The sequence below is a fragment of the Delphinus delphis genome, chromosome 19 (genome assembly GCF_949987515.2).
Source record: "Delphinus delphis chromosome 19, mDelDel1.2, whole genome shotgun sequence".
NCBI lineage: Eukaryota > Metazoa > Chordata > Mammalia > Artiodactyla > Delphinidae > Delphinus > Delphinus delphis.
In genome coordinates, this window is record NC_082701.1 from 7,127,564 (window position 1) to 7,144,265 (window position 16,702).

General features: G+C 56.9%; 1 protein-coding gene across 1 annotated transcript; it reads right to left on the bottom strand.

Annotated features, from left to right (window-relative positions):
- Positions 1-12,209: 12,209 nt before the first annotated feature.
- Positions 12,210-15,841, bottom strand: USH1G (USH1 protein network component sans). Its single transcript, XM_059998283.1, has 2 exons — positions 15,678-15,841; positions 12,210-13,431 (listed from the first exon to the last, which is right to left on the bottom strand). Exons 1-2 carry the CDS (start codon positions 15,839-15,841, stop codon positions 12,210-12,212), a joined length of 1,386 nt encoding a protein of 461 aa, XP_059854266.1.
- Positions 15,842-16,702: the final 861 nt, after the last annotated feature.

Consider the following 16,702-nt stretch of genomic DNA (forward strand, 5'->3'; position numbering starts at 1 on the left):
ACAGGCTTAGTTGCTCCACGGCATGTGCGATCTTCCTGGACCAGGGCTAGAACCCATGTTCCCTGCACTGGCAGGCGGATTCTTAACCACTGCGCCACCAGCGAAGCCCGATACCTACAATTTTTAAAAGGATATTTGATATTAACATGCAACATTGTAATTCTATAAGGGCGAAATCCTACTGCTTTCATTCTATAGACTGGGGAACTTCCTGGTACCAGGAAGCCCCTCTCCAGGCCTGGGCTGCCCTCTGGACCTCTAAGTGGTGCTGGAAGGAGGCAAATGCTGTGTCGAACAGGAGCAGAGGTGGACGAGTATTAGAGGAGCTCAGAGGAGCAAAGAATCCCCATGGGCTGGGGCTGACTGGTAGCCTCCTTGGAGAGAAGCAGACTTAATTTAGAGCAGAGTTAAAACAAGAGGGTACTTTGGGTGTAGATGGCAGGGGAAGGGGCTGTGGGTTGGGAGATGGGGGGAAAAACAAAAATCCGAAAGACTTGAATAGACAGTTCACCAAAGAAAATGTACAAATGGCCAATAAACCCATGAAAAGATGCTCCATGCCATTAGTCCCTAGGGAAATGCAAATTAAAATCCGAATGAGAAAGCCCTTCAGACAGGGAGTATGGCTGGAAATAAATAGCAGGGCAGCGCTAAGCATTGGCAGGGGGATGTGGGGTAACTGACCTCTCATTCGCTGTTGATGTGAGCAGAAAGTGGTACAAACCCTTTGGAAAACAGTGTGGCAGTCTCTTTTAAGGTAATATACACTTACCCTATGACCCAGCAATTCAGCTCCCAGGTATTCACCCAACAGGAATGAAAACGAGTCCATGTAAACACGTGAACCTGAACAATCATCGCAGCATTATTCGTTATAGCCAAGCTGGAAACAGAGAATGGAGAATGGACACAGCAGCTATGATACACTCACACAACCTACACGATAAAAAGGAGGAGTTGGCGCAGGCAACAGTGTAGATGAGCTGATAGATGTAATCTCACAAACATTATGTGGAGGGTAAGAAGACACAGTTACTTTCTATAATCCCTTTTATAAATTCAAGAACAGGCGGAACTAATATATAGTGATAGAAATCAAATCAGGGACTTCCCTGGTGCCGCAGTAATTAAGAATCCGCCTGCCAACGCAGGGGACACGGGTTCGAGCCCTGGTCTGGGAAGATCCCACGTGCTGCAGAGCAACTAAACCCATGCGCCACAACTACTGAGCCCGCACGCCTCAACCAGAGGGCCCGTGAGCCGCAAATAAGACCCGATGCAGCCAAATAAATAAATATTTAAAAAAAGAAGGAAATAAAATCAGTCCTTGCCTAGGGAGGAGTGGGTGGGGGACATTAATTACAAAGGGACATGAGGAAACTTTCTAGGAGGAGGGAAATGATCTGTATCTTGATTGTGGTGGTGTTTACATGGATGCAGACATCTGTCAAAAGTCACTGACACGCACACTCAAAAATGGGTGCATTTTATTGTAGTTAATTACACCTCAATAAAGTCAACTAAAGCAACAACAAAACAGCAAAGCAGATTTCCCTTTAAAATTCAATGAGCTGAACACTTCCCTAGGTACATACTCAACAAATGCAAAGAAACATACAGAAACATTCATAGCAACAATACTCAAAACAGGCGAAAACTGGGGACAACTCAAATGTCCCCCAACAGGAGAAGAATAAATAAAATATGGGGAATTGCCTGGGGGTCCAGTGGGTAGAGCTCTGCGCTTTCACTGCCATGGGCCCTGGTTCAATCCCTGGTCGGGGCACTAAGATCCTGCAAGCACACAGCACGGCCCCCTGCCAAAAAAAGTGGTCTCTGCCTGCCATGGAGTACCATTCAGCCCATACCTAACGTTTAACAAGATACACCAGACGCAGCCGAGCCCAGCCTCTGTTTTATTCCATTCATATAAAGTTCAAAAACAGGCTTAGGGTGGCCGTTACTGATGAGGGGTAGCGACCAGGAGGGCATACAAGGGATTTCTGGGGGCTGGTAAACGTTTCGTTTCTTGATCGGATGTTAGTTATCCTTGACTGTGTTCAGTTTATAAAAATTCATCCTGCTATACTGTAATGATACGTGCATTTTTCTGTATGTGTGTGATACTTTAATAAAAACATTTGCTTTCATTTAGAAAACAAATTTATGGTTACCAAAGGGGAGAGGGATCAGGGGGAGGGATAAATTAGCAGTATGGGATTAACAGATACAAATTACTATACATAAAATAGATAGGCAACAAGGATTTACTGTACAACACAGGGAACTATATTCAATATTTTGTAATAACCTATAATGGAAAATAATCTGAAATGTATATATGTATATATGTGTGTATATATATATATATATATATATAATATATAAAACTGAATCACTTTGTTGTACACCTGAAACTAACACAATATTGTAAATCAACTAGTACTTCAAACTTTTTTTTGATTTTTAAAATTGGTAATGGTTTTTTTTAAGAGGTATTAATCAGAAGGTAGACGACACCCATAAATCCAGAACAGTAAAGGATGGGAAAGCAGGGTGGGGCTGGCATCTGCGTTCCCTTGGCCAGGGGGGCTGGCAGCTGAGCATGTGGGGGGGGGGGCGCAGAGCGGCTGATTTACCAAACTCTTCTCCATTCCTCTCTGTCAGCCCATTCTGAGCTCTCAGCTCCTGGTCGTCTGCCTCCCACTCCCAGCAAAGGTGAGAATGACTTGTGAGAACAAAGCCTGGCGTGAAAGGCTCTGGGTGGTTGGCCAGGCAGCCCTGCTCCCATCAAGGCTCTCTGCTTGACTTCTCACAACAGGTTCTGGGGGGCAGGTCTGGGCAGGCTCCTTGCCCTCTGCCCACAATGGGCTGCTAACCTGCTGCTAAGAAAGAGACAGCCAGGGCTAGAGGCTGTCTACACCTCCCAGCCACCCTTCTCTAGACCTGCCTCTGCTCCCACTCAACCTCTCACCTGTCCACACAAGACTCAGTCAGCGTACATGAAGAGCACAGCTTTAGAGTCTGGGATGCTTACTAGCTGTGTGACCTTGGGTAAGTCACTCAACCTCTCTGAGCCTTAGTATCTTCATATACACTAAAAAAGGAGTGAGATAAATATCAACAGGAGTTTTAATATTTTCTTCCTGTACCCCAATAGACTGTGTGCATACCCCACTTTGGAGATGACTAGACCATAGCCTAAATTCTAGATGCTCAGCTTGGTCTTTGAGGGCCTCCAAGTTCTAGCTCCACCTCTGACTACTCTCCTGCTTGGGCCAGAGTGACTGCTCCCTGACCTCTGACCCCTGGATGGGTATTGCCCTTTCTCACTTCTCTGTCTTTATTCCCAGGGAAATGGTTTCTGCTCTCACCCCCCCGTCCAAGCCCCACCCGTCCTCTGGGGCTCTGGTGACATCAGCCACCCCTGCAAAGTTTTTCCAGTGTTCTCGTATATTCCACTCATTCAACCCATTTTATTGAGCATCTACGGTATGACAGGCGCTCCAGCTCTGTGTCTTTCCCTTCCTCTGACCTCGGCATCTCCAAGCTTGCATTATTATTATTTTCTTTTTTTTTTTTTGGCCATGCGTGGCATGCGGGATCTTAGTTCCCTGACCAGGGATCAGACCCACGCCCCCTGCAGCAGAAGCGCAGAGTCTTAACCACTGGACCGCCAGGGAAGTCCTCCCGGCTTGCATTAGGCATCAGCTGTCATGTACTTCCAGCAATGATCCTCCCCTCACACCATGATCTGGCCACAAGATCCGGTGTGCTCTGCTGTAACAAATAACCCCAAATATCTCAGTGGCTAAACACAGTACGGGTTTATTTCTTGCTCACATCACTGTCCGCTATGGGTCAGGTGGGGACTTGGGGATTCAGACTCCTCCCACCCTGTGATGCCTCCACCTCCAACACAGGCCGCCATGACTGCCATGGGAGTGAAACTTCCAGTCTAAAGGGGCTGGGGCCCTAAAAACAGATAACAGGTGGGAGGAGGAGCCTAAAACAGACTCTAGACAAAGTCACGGGGCCTCTGTGTGTGCTCACACACTCACATGCACACACACGCCCACACACCTCTCCTCTGGGAAACTTGGAAACCCCGAAGTAAAGATAAATGAGCAGAACTACAGAGACACACAAGCACACTCAGGCTCACAAATACATGCAAGCTTCACAGGAAGCTTTGGGTCCGCTACACCCACCCCATGCATCATGCATCCACATCAGGGTCCTCGCCACATCACACACACGCACACACAGACACACACACACACACACACACACACCCCCCAACACATAGGCACAGAGCAGTCAGTGGTACAGCTGAGAGGCTGAGCAGGAGACAACAGGAATGGAGGAAGAAGACGCAGTGAGAGCCACCTACCCCCATCCCACCTCCCCAGACCCGGCCAGCTGAGCCCCTGTTCTGACCTGGGGAGCCCCTGAGCCGCCCTCGTGCAGGGTGAGCGCCGGGGGAGGCGGCACAGTGAATGGGGGAGGCTGGGGCCGCCACGGAGAGTTTGGGGTGTGAATCGCACAGCCCTGACACTTCTGCACTCCGAGGCTTGGAGAAATGACTTAACCTGCCTGAGTCCCGGTTTCCTTACCCGTGAGGCAGGGCAATGGTACCGTTCTCATGGGTTTGCTGTGCCCGGTATGTAGAAAGTGCTAGATACGTGTTCTGAGAAGGCAGCTGGCCACGTACAGCAGTGCGAATGGCCCAGACTAGCCATCCTGGCTTATGCAGTTGCTAGCAGGTCACTGCCCCCCGAACCTGGAGCTTGTAAATAATACCTTCCTGCCCTCGCCCTGCTCAGATGGCTGTTGTGAGACTTGAAGAGACAGTGCTGTGAGGGGCAGTTTGATTCTGTGGATAAAGAGAGCCCCCGCGGGGCAGTGAGGTCAGGGGCCAGCCTCCACTGGTAGCTGCTGTTGCTCCCGAGGAAGCCCCCTCCCCTGACCACCCGTTACTGTTCAGGGTCCAGTGGGGCAACCTCCCAGATGTGTGTACACCCAGAGCAGGGAGAGGGTCCCGCAGCCCTCAGAACACGTGCCCATGCAGACCTTCCCGCCTGTGGAATAAAGAAGTCGGAGTAGATGAAGGTAGGAATAGTGCCCGGGGGATTTTCAGCTTCCCAGGGCTCACCACACTGCATGCCCCAAGAGCTTTCTCGAAAGACCAAGCATTTGGGGCTCTGAATGGACTTGTCAGAAGTTTCCCCACCTCGGGCTCCAAATCCCATAGGAGTTAAGTCATGCAGCGATAGAAACCCAGGGAGGGCTCACTGCCCTCAACCTTCCTGGAGGAAATGGGGTGATGAGAAGCAGCCAGTCCAGGGTCAGACAGACGACGAGTCAGGCCCTGTTTGTGCTCTTACTGGCTCTGTGACCTGAGCAACGACGTGGTGGCTTGGAGTCTCGGTTTTCTCCTCTGTCAGGTGGGTTTAATAATCCCCTGTCATTATTAAATGAGGCTGTCATGAGGATTCACCAAAATCACAGATGTCAAGTGCTGGCATACAGCAGGCGCTCAGTAAATGCCCTCCATCGTGATGAGACACGGCACAGCGGGAGCCAGCCTGACTAGGTGTGAGACAGCTTGGTTACAAATTCGGGGGTCCCCACAACCCACCACCTCAGGTTCGATAATTTGCTAGAACAGCCCACGGAGCTCAGAAAAGCACTTTCCTTACATTTCCTGGTTTATTGTAAAGGTTATGCGTGAACAGCCAGATCGAGATATGTAGGGTACAGGAAGGTCCCAAGTGCAGGAACCTCTGTACCCAACTCCACGTGGAGTCGGCATGTGGATGCGTTCACCAACTCAGAAGCTCTCCGAACCCTGTCGTTTAGGGATTTTTATGGAAGCTTCATCACAATCAATTATTAACTCAACCTCCAGCCCCTCTCCCCCACCCCACAAAGGATGGGGGGTGGCCTGGTCTTTCTGGTGACCAGCCCCCATCCTGAAGCCGTCAAAGAGCCCACCCAGAGTCACTCCATTAGAACAAAAGATGCTCCTGTCATCCCAGGAAATTCCAAGGGATTTAGGAGCTCTGTGTCAGGAGCCAGGAGCAGAGACCAGTTATCTATTTCTGATTATGTCACAGACACCAAGAGAGACTGAGGCCTGGGGAGATGAGATAATAGAAAGAGGGGGAGAGAGGGGGACACCAGGAGTCCCAGTGTCACAGGGAGAAATGGGACCAAGAGACAAGAAGACAAAAAGAAAGCAGACAGACTCTCTGGGAGGGAATACTTCTGCAGGCCTGCCCCCCATCTCGGCAGGCTTGAGACACAAAGCTTTTACCCTCCCACACTGTCCCCCAGTATCCTGTCCGGTGGCCCCATGACCCGACCTGCCCTCTCTCAGCCCAGCTCCCCCCAGGGCAGGTGAGCGCTGTGTCTCAGACCATGTGCTTGGGCTGCTGAATCTGCCAGCATGTCCCCAGCCCACCTCAGGCTGAGTCTGGCACCTGCTCAGGACCAGGCATGCCCAGGTCAAGGGGACCCAAGATCAAGGACAACCCCCATCAAAGGGTACAGTACGAGTGCTTGGGGGCCTACAGCACCGCGGTTAGGCCCGTAGGTTTCAGTATCACGGACATTTGTCCTTGAGGCCTAGGTCACCACCTAATAGCTCTGTGACTTTGGGCAAGTCATATCACCGCTCTGACCCTCTGTTTTCCCACCTGTAAAAGGGGATAATAATCACAATATGTTCCTTGTTTTATAGGGTTGTGATTTTATTGTGAGGGGTGAATGTATATAAAGTGCTTAACATAAGCACCTGACACCTTACAAGCTCTCAACAATTGATAGTATTGTTGAGAGGGTGACAGAAGGGACAAAGGTCAGGGATCCTGAACTTTTCTTAATTTACTGGGACCTTGGGCACATCAGAAAACCTTTCTGATACTCAATATCTTCACCTATGAAGGCTAAAAACCCCTCACTTGCCTTGGTCAAGTTCAGACAGTTGCATGAGGTGGGCCCAGGCCAGTGGGCATGCGACTCCCCCTCCGTAAAAGACACCCAGTTCCTTGGGCACGTCAGGAACAGCTCTGGCTCCTCCCTGGGTCCTTCCACTAGATGGCGGCTAGCTGACTATTTCTTAACCGCTGGCTGGATTGTCAACACCCCCTGCTGGTCAGATGAGGATGCCCACAGAGCCGTCTCCAGGAGCTAGTGTGATTGGTGCGGGGTTCACTCTTATATAGGGGTCAGAAAAGCAGGACTGCTCCCTGGAACTGCCTAGGACTCACCTACCGGGTGGCTGGGACCACAGATGCAAGGAGTGCCCCAGGGGCCTGTTTCAGACCACCAATAACTGTGATCGTTGGTAACTGATGTGCGGTAAATATCGGGCAGCACGTTAAGCGCTTTCCGTGCTCATCATTTCACCCTCCTAATGACCTGCGGGGTTAACGCTTATTGATATATTATAATAAACTGTAATACCTCTTTTGCAGATGAGGAAACAGACTCCGAGAGACTGGGTAACTTGCCCAAGGCAACACAACTAAAGAGGGGCAGAGCCAGTTTTGCTGCCCAGATCAGGCTGTCTCCTGAGCATGGCCACCTCCCGTACAACCCAGGCTTGTCTCAGAGAAGGTGCTGGGAGGACAGGGGTATGGTGCTGTCCAGGACTGGTCTAACTTGGGGACAGGAGGCAGCTGGCACCATGGGAAGCATCATGAGACCTAGTGTCACTTTGCTCACTTGACTGCTCTGTTGCCATGTGGCCCCGGTTACTTCATCTGTAAAATGAGAAGTCTGTGGGACTTCCCCGGCGGTCCAGTGGTTAAGACTCCGCGCTTCCACAGCAGGGGGCAGGAGTTCGATCCCTGGCCGGGGAACTAAGATCCCGTATGCTGCCCAGAGCAGCCAAAAAACAAAAGAGAGAGAGAGAGAGAAGTCTGTGCCACATACCCCGGAGGTCCTTCCTGCCTCTGATTCATTTCACCACTCCCACCTCCATCAAATCGGTAATCTCACTGATGATGTAACTTCACAGCAGTCTAACTAATGCTTCTTAACCTGGGGTCCCCGGACCTCTCCGCACTTCAGGAGCTGTCTGGAATTACGAGGAAAGTTGTACGTGAGTGTATACGTATTTCAACATGCATTTTCCCAGGGCAAGTGTCCATATTGGCACCAGATTCTAATCCCCAAAAGCGAAGAATCATTCATTATTCTAGCTTTTTAGAATTTCCCTAACCTCCATCTAAATTTTTAGGGGGACAAGTAGAGAAAGCTGAGTCCCTACCGTGTAAAGTTCTTCCCTTCACTGTGTTTAAAGTACCCTCAGGCTTCCTGGAGCCACCCCTGCTCCTGCACCCCAGTCTTCTACCCTCCAGCCACACTGACCCATGGAAGCTCCAGCCCCCACTGCTTCCGGTTAGTCTCTGCCTCCACGCTGAGGTTCCGACCTCCTCTATCTTGTCTTTGCGAGTCCTCACCCCCATGTCCTTCCCTGAACCAGCGGCGCCAGGAGGCTGGTCTTTCGTGAGGTAGGTGCAGTGACCAGGACGGCCAGTAGGGGTCGCAGGGCGGAGGAACCACGAGGAGCGTCCGAGGGCAGGATCTCGCGTCTTTATCGGCCCCTTTGGCAGCCTGGAGGTGAGGAAAGCATGGCAGCAGTCAGGAGGCCTGTGTTCTGGGTCTGGACTTTCCCCTCCATAGGGCTCAGGTTTTCCATCTGTAAAGTGGAGGGAGGTGGCCTAGAATCACTAGACGGTTGCCGGGCAATCTTGCTGCACCAACGTCCTGTGGACATTTCTGATGATGCTGGAGGGAAGAGGCTGTCTTGAAGTGCCCTTGGCAGAAGCACTTGGCCCAGCAGCCTTAGCGAATGAAACAAAATGACTCCAGTGCCCCTTCCCAGACTTGACTAAGAAAACAAGAGCCCATTGTCCTGCAGCTTAAGGGGAGGCCTTACCCCTGGGAGAAAGGACGGCTCTAAATAGGGCTGCCACATGAGCTGCCTGGGGTGATGAGGGAAATGGAGACCCCACTGGAGGCCTCCCAGGGGTGGGCTGGGGCCTTGAGATGGGGGTTCATGGGACCTTGGTGATAGGTGACAGCCTCCTCGTGTACAGCGTCTGCCCATGTCTGGAGAAGCTCAGGGGGACCTGGTGGGAAGGCAGGAAGTGTTGACCTGCCCTCAGCAGCTGCAGCGGACAGGCCTGGACCATCCTCCTGACTCAGCTGCTGGGGGGGGGTCTCCTGTCCCAGTTCTTCTGAACCCTCCGTCTCCATCAGCTCTAAATTCTGGGTCCAGAGAGAGAGCAAGGTGAAGACTCGAGGATGACGGAGGGCCCTGCAGAGATGCGTGGGGTGGGGGAGTGCCCTACCATCTACCCCAGGACCCCCTCCAAGGAAGAGGACCAAGTCCTCATAGGCACAAAAAGACCCTCTTCCTCTCCCACCTCCAACCTCTTGCTTTTTTCACCCTACCCGTCTCCCACCCCCAAATGATTAAAACAAGACACAGGCATGACAAGGATGGAGAAGGTTCTCTACAAAAATTATAATGAGCCTGAGGGAGGGGTACTTTGTACAGTGGTGGGAATCTGGGAGCCCGCCCCACCCCAGCACTGAGAGAACAGGGAGGGGGCTGAGGCCGTACACGGACAGGGAACAGGAGAGAAAGGGCAGCACCTGGGGCTCCAGGAAAGTCAAGTCGGCACTTGGGGGTGGCCCCAGGCCCAGAGAACGGGGAGCAGGACTGCAGTGGGCTCAGAGTGGCAGTGGCAGGCGACCAGGCCTTCAGTGTGGGAACAGGGACCACCTCCATCACGCCCCCAGCTCTGAGCAGGTGTGTGCCCGGGGACCCACGCTCAGACAGACACACCAGAGGGAGGCCTGTGGCGTTTTGGGGGGGTTCTCTGTCCCCTGCACCAGCCAAGGGGCCCAGGAAGGAGCTGGGGGCTGTGGCAATGCTCCCGGTAGGAGTTGCTTCCTAAGCTGAAGGTCAGGGACGGGGGCACCATTGTTGACAGAGGAGGAAGGGCACATCTGCATGCGGTGTATATGTGCACACCGTGGGGGCTCCTGAGTGACCCTCCCACATCCGTGACCTTGGTCTGAGGACCCTCTGAGTCTGGCCTTTCCCCTGGTCTCACCAGCATCACAGAGCAGGGACCCGTGCAGAACTCTCCCCTACCCGCTACCCATGCAGAATCAGGCAGCCACCCAGCTGCTTCCAGACCCTTTGCCCGGAGCCCTGGCAACCTGGGGGCAATCAGCAGTTTAGACTGTCCACATCCTCAGGCTCCCGTGTCCACATGGCGGGACTCGCCCACGCGAGGCTGGACACCCAGCCACAACCAGTCTCTGCCTGGTTTGGGCCTGGGAGACTCTGAGCCAGTTGGCAGATGCCTCTCCCCAGCCCAGAGATGCCCGCCGAGCCTCGAGGCCATAATACTGTAGCCAGTCGCTCTAGCACCTTGGATCTATTGCCCTGACCCTCTGGGGTCCCTGGGGTTGGGGGCACCGGGCTGCACAACCAAGGAGAGAGTGAGTGGAGAAGGACAGGGCGGGGAGGGTGGAGTCAGGCTGGGCCCCACCCCGGGGTAGGCTGGAAGGGCACCGGTCACCCCCACCCCAGCCCAGCCTGGCGCTCCAACTCCCCAGCATGGCCAGTGGGAGAAGGAGAAGGGGACCGGCCATGCTTGGGGCGGGGTGGGGACTAAAGCTGGGGCGTTTGGCTGAAGAGTCTAGCGGGGAACCTCCTCTCTGGGGTGTACAGGGGGAGGGGAGGCAGCCCAAACTCTTCCTGCACAAAAATGTAGGAGGAGAGTCTCCAGACTGAGCAGACCACAGGACCCGTAGAGGAGGGGTGGGGACAGACAACGGCCCCGGGGCAAGCCATGCCCACTCGCACCACACGCTCCCATCCAGCTCTGACGGGCTGATCATCTAGTGGCCCCCGCCCTGGCACTGGGGCTGGCCTTCCACGAATGCACACGTGCTTTAGAGCCACTCAGAGAGAGGTGGCTTAGGGGCCTCGGGACCCCTCAGAATTGATGTTCTGAGTCACTCTCTTGGCCTTCCAGGTGCCTCCAGGCCATACCCTCTGCGGCAGAGTGGGGACAGGCTTTCAAGGGAGATGACCGCATGGTCCTTGCTCCCGGGAAGCGGCTGGGGAGCTGCAGGGCTGGCAACTGTGAGGACCTCGTGGTCCCACCGTGGGTGTGGCAACTTGCAACTCTTTTTGGTATGGGGATAGGAGCCCCTGTTATCTGTGGAGAGAGAGACAGAAACAGACCTCAGATAAGGGCCTTCGCACACAGCATTTTAAGTCAGGACCAAATATTCTGACCACTTACCCTCTCTAGGCAGACCGATGATCAGGGATGGGGACGCCGGCCCCAAACTCTAAACCAGACTTCCTCCCAAACCCACCCCTGCCCAGCCATGCAGGGTAAAGGCCATAGATACCAAAAGGGGGCGGCCGTGTTTGCTGGGCTCGTGGGATGCCAGGATGCAGAGTCAGGGCAGGGATGGGCCAACAGCGTTGCCAGTTTGACAGCAGCCTTGGGCTCCCCATGATGGCTTTTTGAACGTGACAGCTCTGCCCTCAAGGCCACTGTTGGCCCTGTTGAGAGTATCTGCTCGTTTCTGGTTACAAGGTTCAGGGACCAGTAGGTAAGACACCTGTCTTGAGGGCCTGGGCATTTGGTGAGATGATCGGCTGCCACACCCTCCACCCCACGGGAGTCACCTTGCCCTCCCTAGCTCTAGAGCCTCACAGACCAGGGATCAGGCCCAGCTCTGCACTGAGCGGCGGCAGGACCATGGGTGAGCTACTCGAAGCCTCTGAACCTCCACTTGCTCACCTGTAAAATGGGGGTGATACAGCCCCTGCACATGAGAGGACTTGTGCAAGGGCAACTCCAGTACCCAGGCGATGGGAGGGCTCAAAACGTCCCGGCCGTGGTTACTATGACTACTGGGTCCCATCCATATGAAGACACCCATTTTCCTGCGTTCTGACTTCTTCAAAATTGAGGTGCATTTGACACCAGCAAAGTACACAGGCAGCTTCTTTTTCCGAATTGGGGGTGAATACGCGGGGCCTCTTGGAATTGACGGCGACCTAGTTATTATCCCCCACCCGAAAAGGCAGACAGATCCACGCCCACCCCAGGGCCTTCCAAGCCCTATCTTCCCATCCCCACCGAGGCTCTGGGCACTCACAACTCTGTGTCCTCCAGGGCCGGCGGGCGCTCCAGCGCCTGCCTCCGCCTCCGCACGGCCCCCATGATCTTCTTCCGGGGTCCCAGGGGGACGTTGATGCTGCGGAGGTCGAGGTCCGAGCACAGCATGAGTGCCTCGAGGTCGATCTTCTCCTGCCGCAGGATGGTGGTGAAGGCCTCCATGTGCAGGGAGGCCAGGAACGTCTCCAGCGGGCTCGTCTCGGGCTCCAGGTCTTCATCCAGGCCCAAGTCCAGCTCGTCCCAGGGCAGCTCCTCCCCGCAGCTGCGGTCCTGCAGGCTGTTGGCACTGCCCAGGCTGTCGTCGTCGAGGCTGGGGGAGCTCTGAAGCCGACCCCGCGGCGTGCCCGCGCCGTCCAGCGCCGCGTCCTCGCGGCCCAGGCCGTGCAGCCCGCTGCTCAGGTAGTTCCTGCGGAACACCATGGTGCCCAGGCCCGGGCGGGTAAACAGGGAGTCGTGGCCTGAGTCGGTGCTGACCTCCGAGCGCGCAGGCTCGGCCGCCAGTGTGGCACGGGAGACGCTGTCCTCGTCGGAGAGGAACATGTCCCTGAGCGGGGCGCGGCCCCACTCCTTGGGGTTGGCGTAGGTGCCCTGGCGCACAAACATCACGTCACTGCCCAGCTGCAGGCCCGAGAGCGAGCGCACGCTCTTGCGGCCGTCCTCGGAGATCTTGAAGGTGCCTTCGCCGCCCTGCTTGCGCCGCTCCAGCTTCTTCTGGATCTTGGTCTTGCCCTTGGCGGTGCCGTGCAGCGTGGCCTGCGAGTAGGGCAGGTGGCTGCCGAGCGCCAGATGATGCAGCCGGCGGCTCAGGGTGCTGGACGTGATGCTGGAGAAGCTGAGTGTGTCCGAGCGCTCGGCCAGCTCGCGCCGGTAACGCCGTTCCATGCGCTCGTGGTGCTTGCGCTGCATCTTGGCGCACTCGCGGATGCGCCGCTCCGCCTCGCGGAAGGCCTTGTCCTTCAGCTTGCCCACCAGCTTGGGGTTGAGGCTGCTCTGCTTGGCCGCGATGGAGTCCAGGTAGCGCACGCATTCCATGTGGCCCTTCATGGCGGCCATGTCCAGCGGCGTGTGGTAATCGTTGTCCAGGCACCAGATGTTGGCCCCGAAGGACACCAGGAAGGAGAGGCAGTGCAGGTGGCCATTGGAAGCTGCCAGGTGCAGGGGCGTGTTGCCCCAGATGTCACACTTGTCCGGGTCACCCCTGCAGGGAGGACACGCGGGGAGGGGTGACGAGCCATCGCAAGGTCAGGCAGGCAGTCGGCAGCGGCTGCCGGTGGGGGGAGCGCCCAGCCTGGATGAGCTTCCCCACAGGCACACCAGAGGGACTCGACGGCCTGAGACCTCTCCTCTGACTCCGGGAGACACGCCGCCGGGAGCCACCGGGCGCAGCTCGAGCGAGCCCAGGGTTAAAGATGGCTCCAGGCTCGCAGTGGGTGGGGCGACAAAGAAGGCGGGGCCGGGGCGGGGCCTTCCCCAAGAGAACTGAGGGCTGGGAATCTCAGGGGATAAATATTTAATGCCCAGAGAGAAAGGAGTGAATTATTCATGGGGCCCGGCGGGGAGCTGGCCCAGAGAGGTGGTGGGCCAGGGCCGAGTCTGGGTCTCTAGGCAGGCACGGCGGTGAGTGGGGCTGCCAGTGCGGGAGTGACCGAAAAAGAGGACGAGAGGGTCGTGTGTGCTGGGCCTGAGCCCTGGGGGAGTGTGTGAGGGTGCGTGCCTGCGTGTCGCCGGGCACGGCCACGTCTGCAGGGAGCAGGGCCAGGCCTGGCAAGGCCGCGTGTGAGAGCAGGTGTCGGGTCTTGGCCTGGGCCAGGAGGGGAGCATGGGGGCAGCCAGGACTGGAGGGGAGGGGAAGGGCAGCCTGCAGCCTGGGCCCAGCTGCCCTCCCCTCCCGGGGCGGCCCCATCTTCGGGAGCGCTGTGAGGCGGCTGGCTCGGGCAGGTCCAAGGGACCCACGCAGCCCCCTCCAACACCCTCCGCGCCAGACTGTGCCCCCCTTGGGCACCCTCCCCCTGGCTCCTCCAAGCTTGCGCCTCCCTCAGGGACCTAGCTCAGGCCCTCTGCCCCACTCTAATGAGGGGGCCACCCCGCAGGGCTGAAGGAAGAATCACTTCATTGTCTCAGCAGCTCCTGCCCACACTCCCCAGTCCCCAACCCCCCGCATTCCCCTCCCCACTTCCCTCACTGGTCTTCAAGTCCTTCTAGACAGGAGCTACTGGGCATCTGGCCCACACCCCATCAAGCACCAGCCCTCACCCTCTGTAGGAGCTGGGGGGGTTGGTGCACCAAGGGGGGCCCCCCAGTCCCCTCCTCCCACGAATCTCTCCGGGGGGGGGAGCAGAATGGCACATCACTGTGCGCCCTCTTCGCATGGACAGGGGCCAGGCTCCGCGTCTCGGGGCATGGTTCAGCTGCCTGATCTCAGGGGCTGCTTCCACCTGTTGCTGGGCCCGGGGAGCAGCTGTGGAGGAAGGGCAAAGGCGGGTTCCCCACCTACCCCATGCTCAAACCACAGGCCAGCTCCTGGCGCCAGGCCAGCCGGGCCCCTTTCCCTCCACCAGGATTTCCCAGGGCCTGAGATGTTCATGTTAACCCTCCTGGGGCACCTCGTACATCCCTCTTCCTTGTCCAGGCCTCCCTGGTCCCCAGGTCAACCTGACTTCTCTTTATTAAACCGCTGGGGCTGGCAAGTTGTCCACAGGGTCATTCAGCCGTAGGGAGCCCATGTCAGTGGCCCTGGACGCCACATTCCTCAACTGCTACTTCCTAACCCCTTCCCTGGCCCTGACACCTGGATTCAATGCCCACTCCTCCCCGCAGACAACTCCAAAGGGAGGGTGATGGAGCCCGTGGTGGGGGAGGGGCACAGAGGGAGTTCATGGGGTGGCTGAACCGAGTGACATTTGGCGCTGTGGACAGTGCCCACAAGTCTCAGGGACGAGCAGGGAGAGAGCTGTGTGGAATCCAGTGTGTGGGGAGGTGTGGGCGCCGGCTGGACCCCTTGGACCACAGGCTGGGGGTGGGCAGTGAAGAGCTTCTCCTTTCCCAGCCCCCCTTCCGGCCCCTCTGAGGCTTCTGCTCTTTCTCTCCCAGTCTCACTATGCCCTTCACTCTTGCTTCCTGGTGCTACCCACCCAGGAGATCCCTCCCACCTTCTCCTCACTCTGAAGCCCCTCCCACAACCATGGACCCCCAAGTCCCAGTCCCTCTCCTCCTAGCCCCGCATCCAGGTCACAAATGTCACAGGCCTCAGTTTGTTTCCTCCTCCCACGACTGTCAATCTCCAAGGTTCCACCTTAGGGTCTGTCCTAAGGAAGAGGGTGGCACAGCGGAGGTGGGGGGGGGAGATGCCATGGAGTTGAGAGGGGGTGTCTCAGGGGCCTAGAGCGGCCCTGAGACTCTCAGTCCTCCCCGGCGGGGCTTGGGCGGGGACAGTAGGATACTCACCCTCGACTCACGATGAGGCGCAGTGACTCCAGGTTGCCGTGGTAAGCAGCCCAGAGGGTGGGGGTCATGCCATCCTCGTCGGGGGCGTTCAGCTCCTTCCTGGTGGCCTCCTTGAGAAGTTCCAGGTAGCCGTCCCGAGCCGCCCGGTGGTACTGGTCGTTCATGGCGCCTGACTTGGACGGGACGGGTAGGGGACACGGGGAAATGCCCCCCGCGGGGGAGGGCGGCGGGGTTAGAGCTGAGGCATGGGGTTGGGGGAGGGGGTCGGGCAGGGGCCGGGGCCGCCAGCGCCCGCCGCCGCAAACAGAAGATGCGGAGCGCCAGAGCCGCCGCTACTCGGACATCTGAGCCGCTCAGCGGGCGGGGAAGGTGGGGGGAGGATCTCCCGCTGCCCAGAGGGCCGCCCCGGGCTGCCCCTGGGTCCTAAACTCCCTGCTCCCGAGCAAACCGGGCCCGTCCTCTCTCCAAAACGCTGCTCACCCCAGCGTCCCGCCCCGTGAGGCCCAGTCTGGGGACAGTCCGAGGTCTGTCTTCACTAGAGCCGCGGCGCTGCGGCCCCCGAAGTCTCTAAGCGTCAAGGGAACGGGCCAAGGGCTGGGGAGGGATGTCTGAGGGCAGTCCTGACCACTTGGACAATGGGCCTAAGAGAGTTATGAGGACCGACCGCCAGACCGTCAGCGATCGGGACACGGCTGTCCCGGCGGCCAGTTTCGCGCGAGGTGGGCCAGCCGCGCTCCAGCAGGAGGCGCTACAAGACTGGCCGAGCACTTCGTACGCAAGTCCGACTCGGCAGCATCCCGCGCAGCGGGGACCAGGGGAAGGGAGAGAGGAAGAGGGAACTTCGATCACTGCGAGGGTGTCGGGGAAGGGGCGGTAGGGTCCCGATCTTGGGGCAGCAACAGAAGAGCCCAAAGGTACAGGGCCGCGGGGCATGAGGGCGTCGGGGTGCCTGCGGGCCCTTGGGGCGTTTGTTGAGCGTCAGCTCTCAGGACTCTGGGCGTCAGGAGACAGGGGCGCCAGGGCGC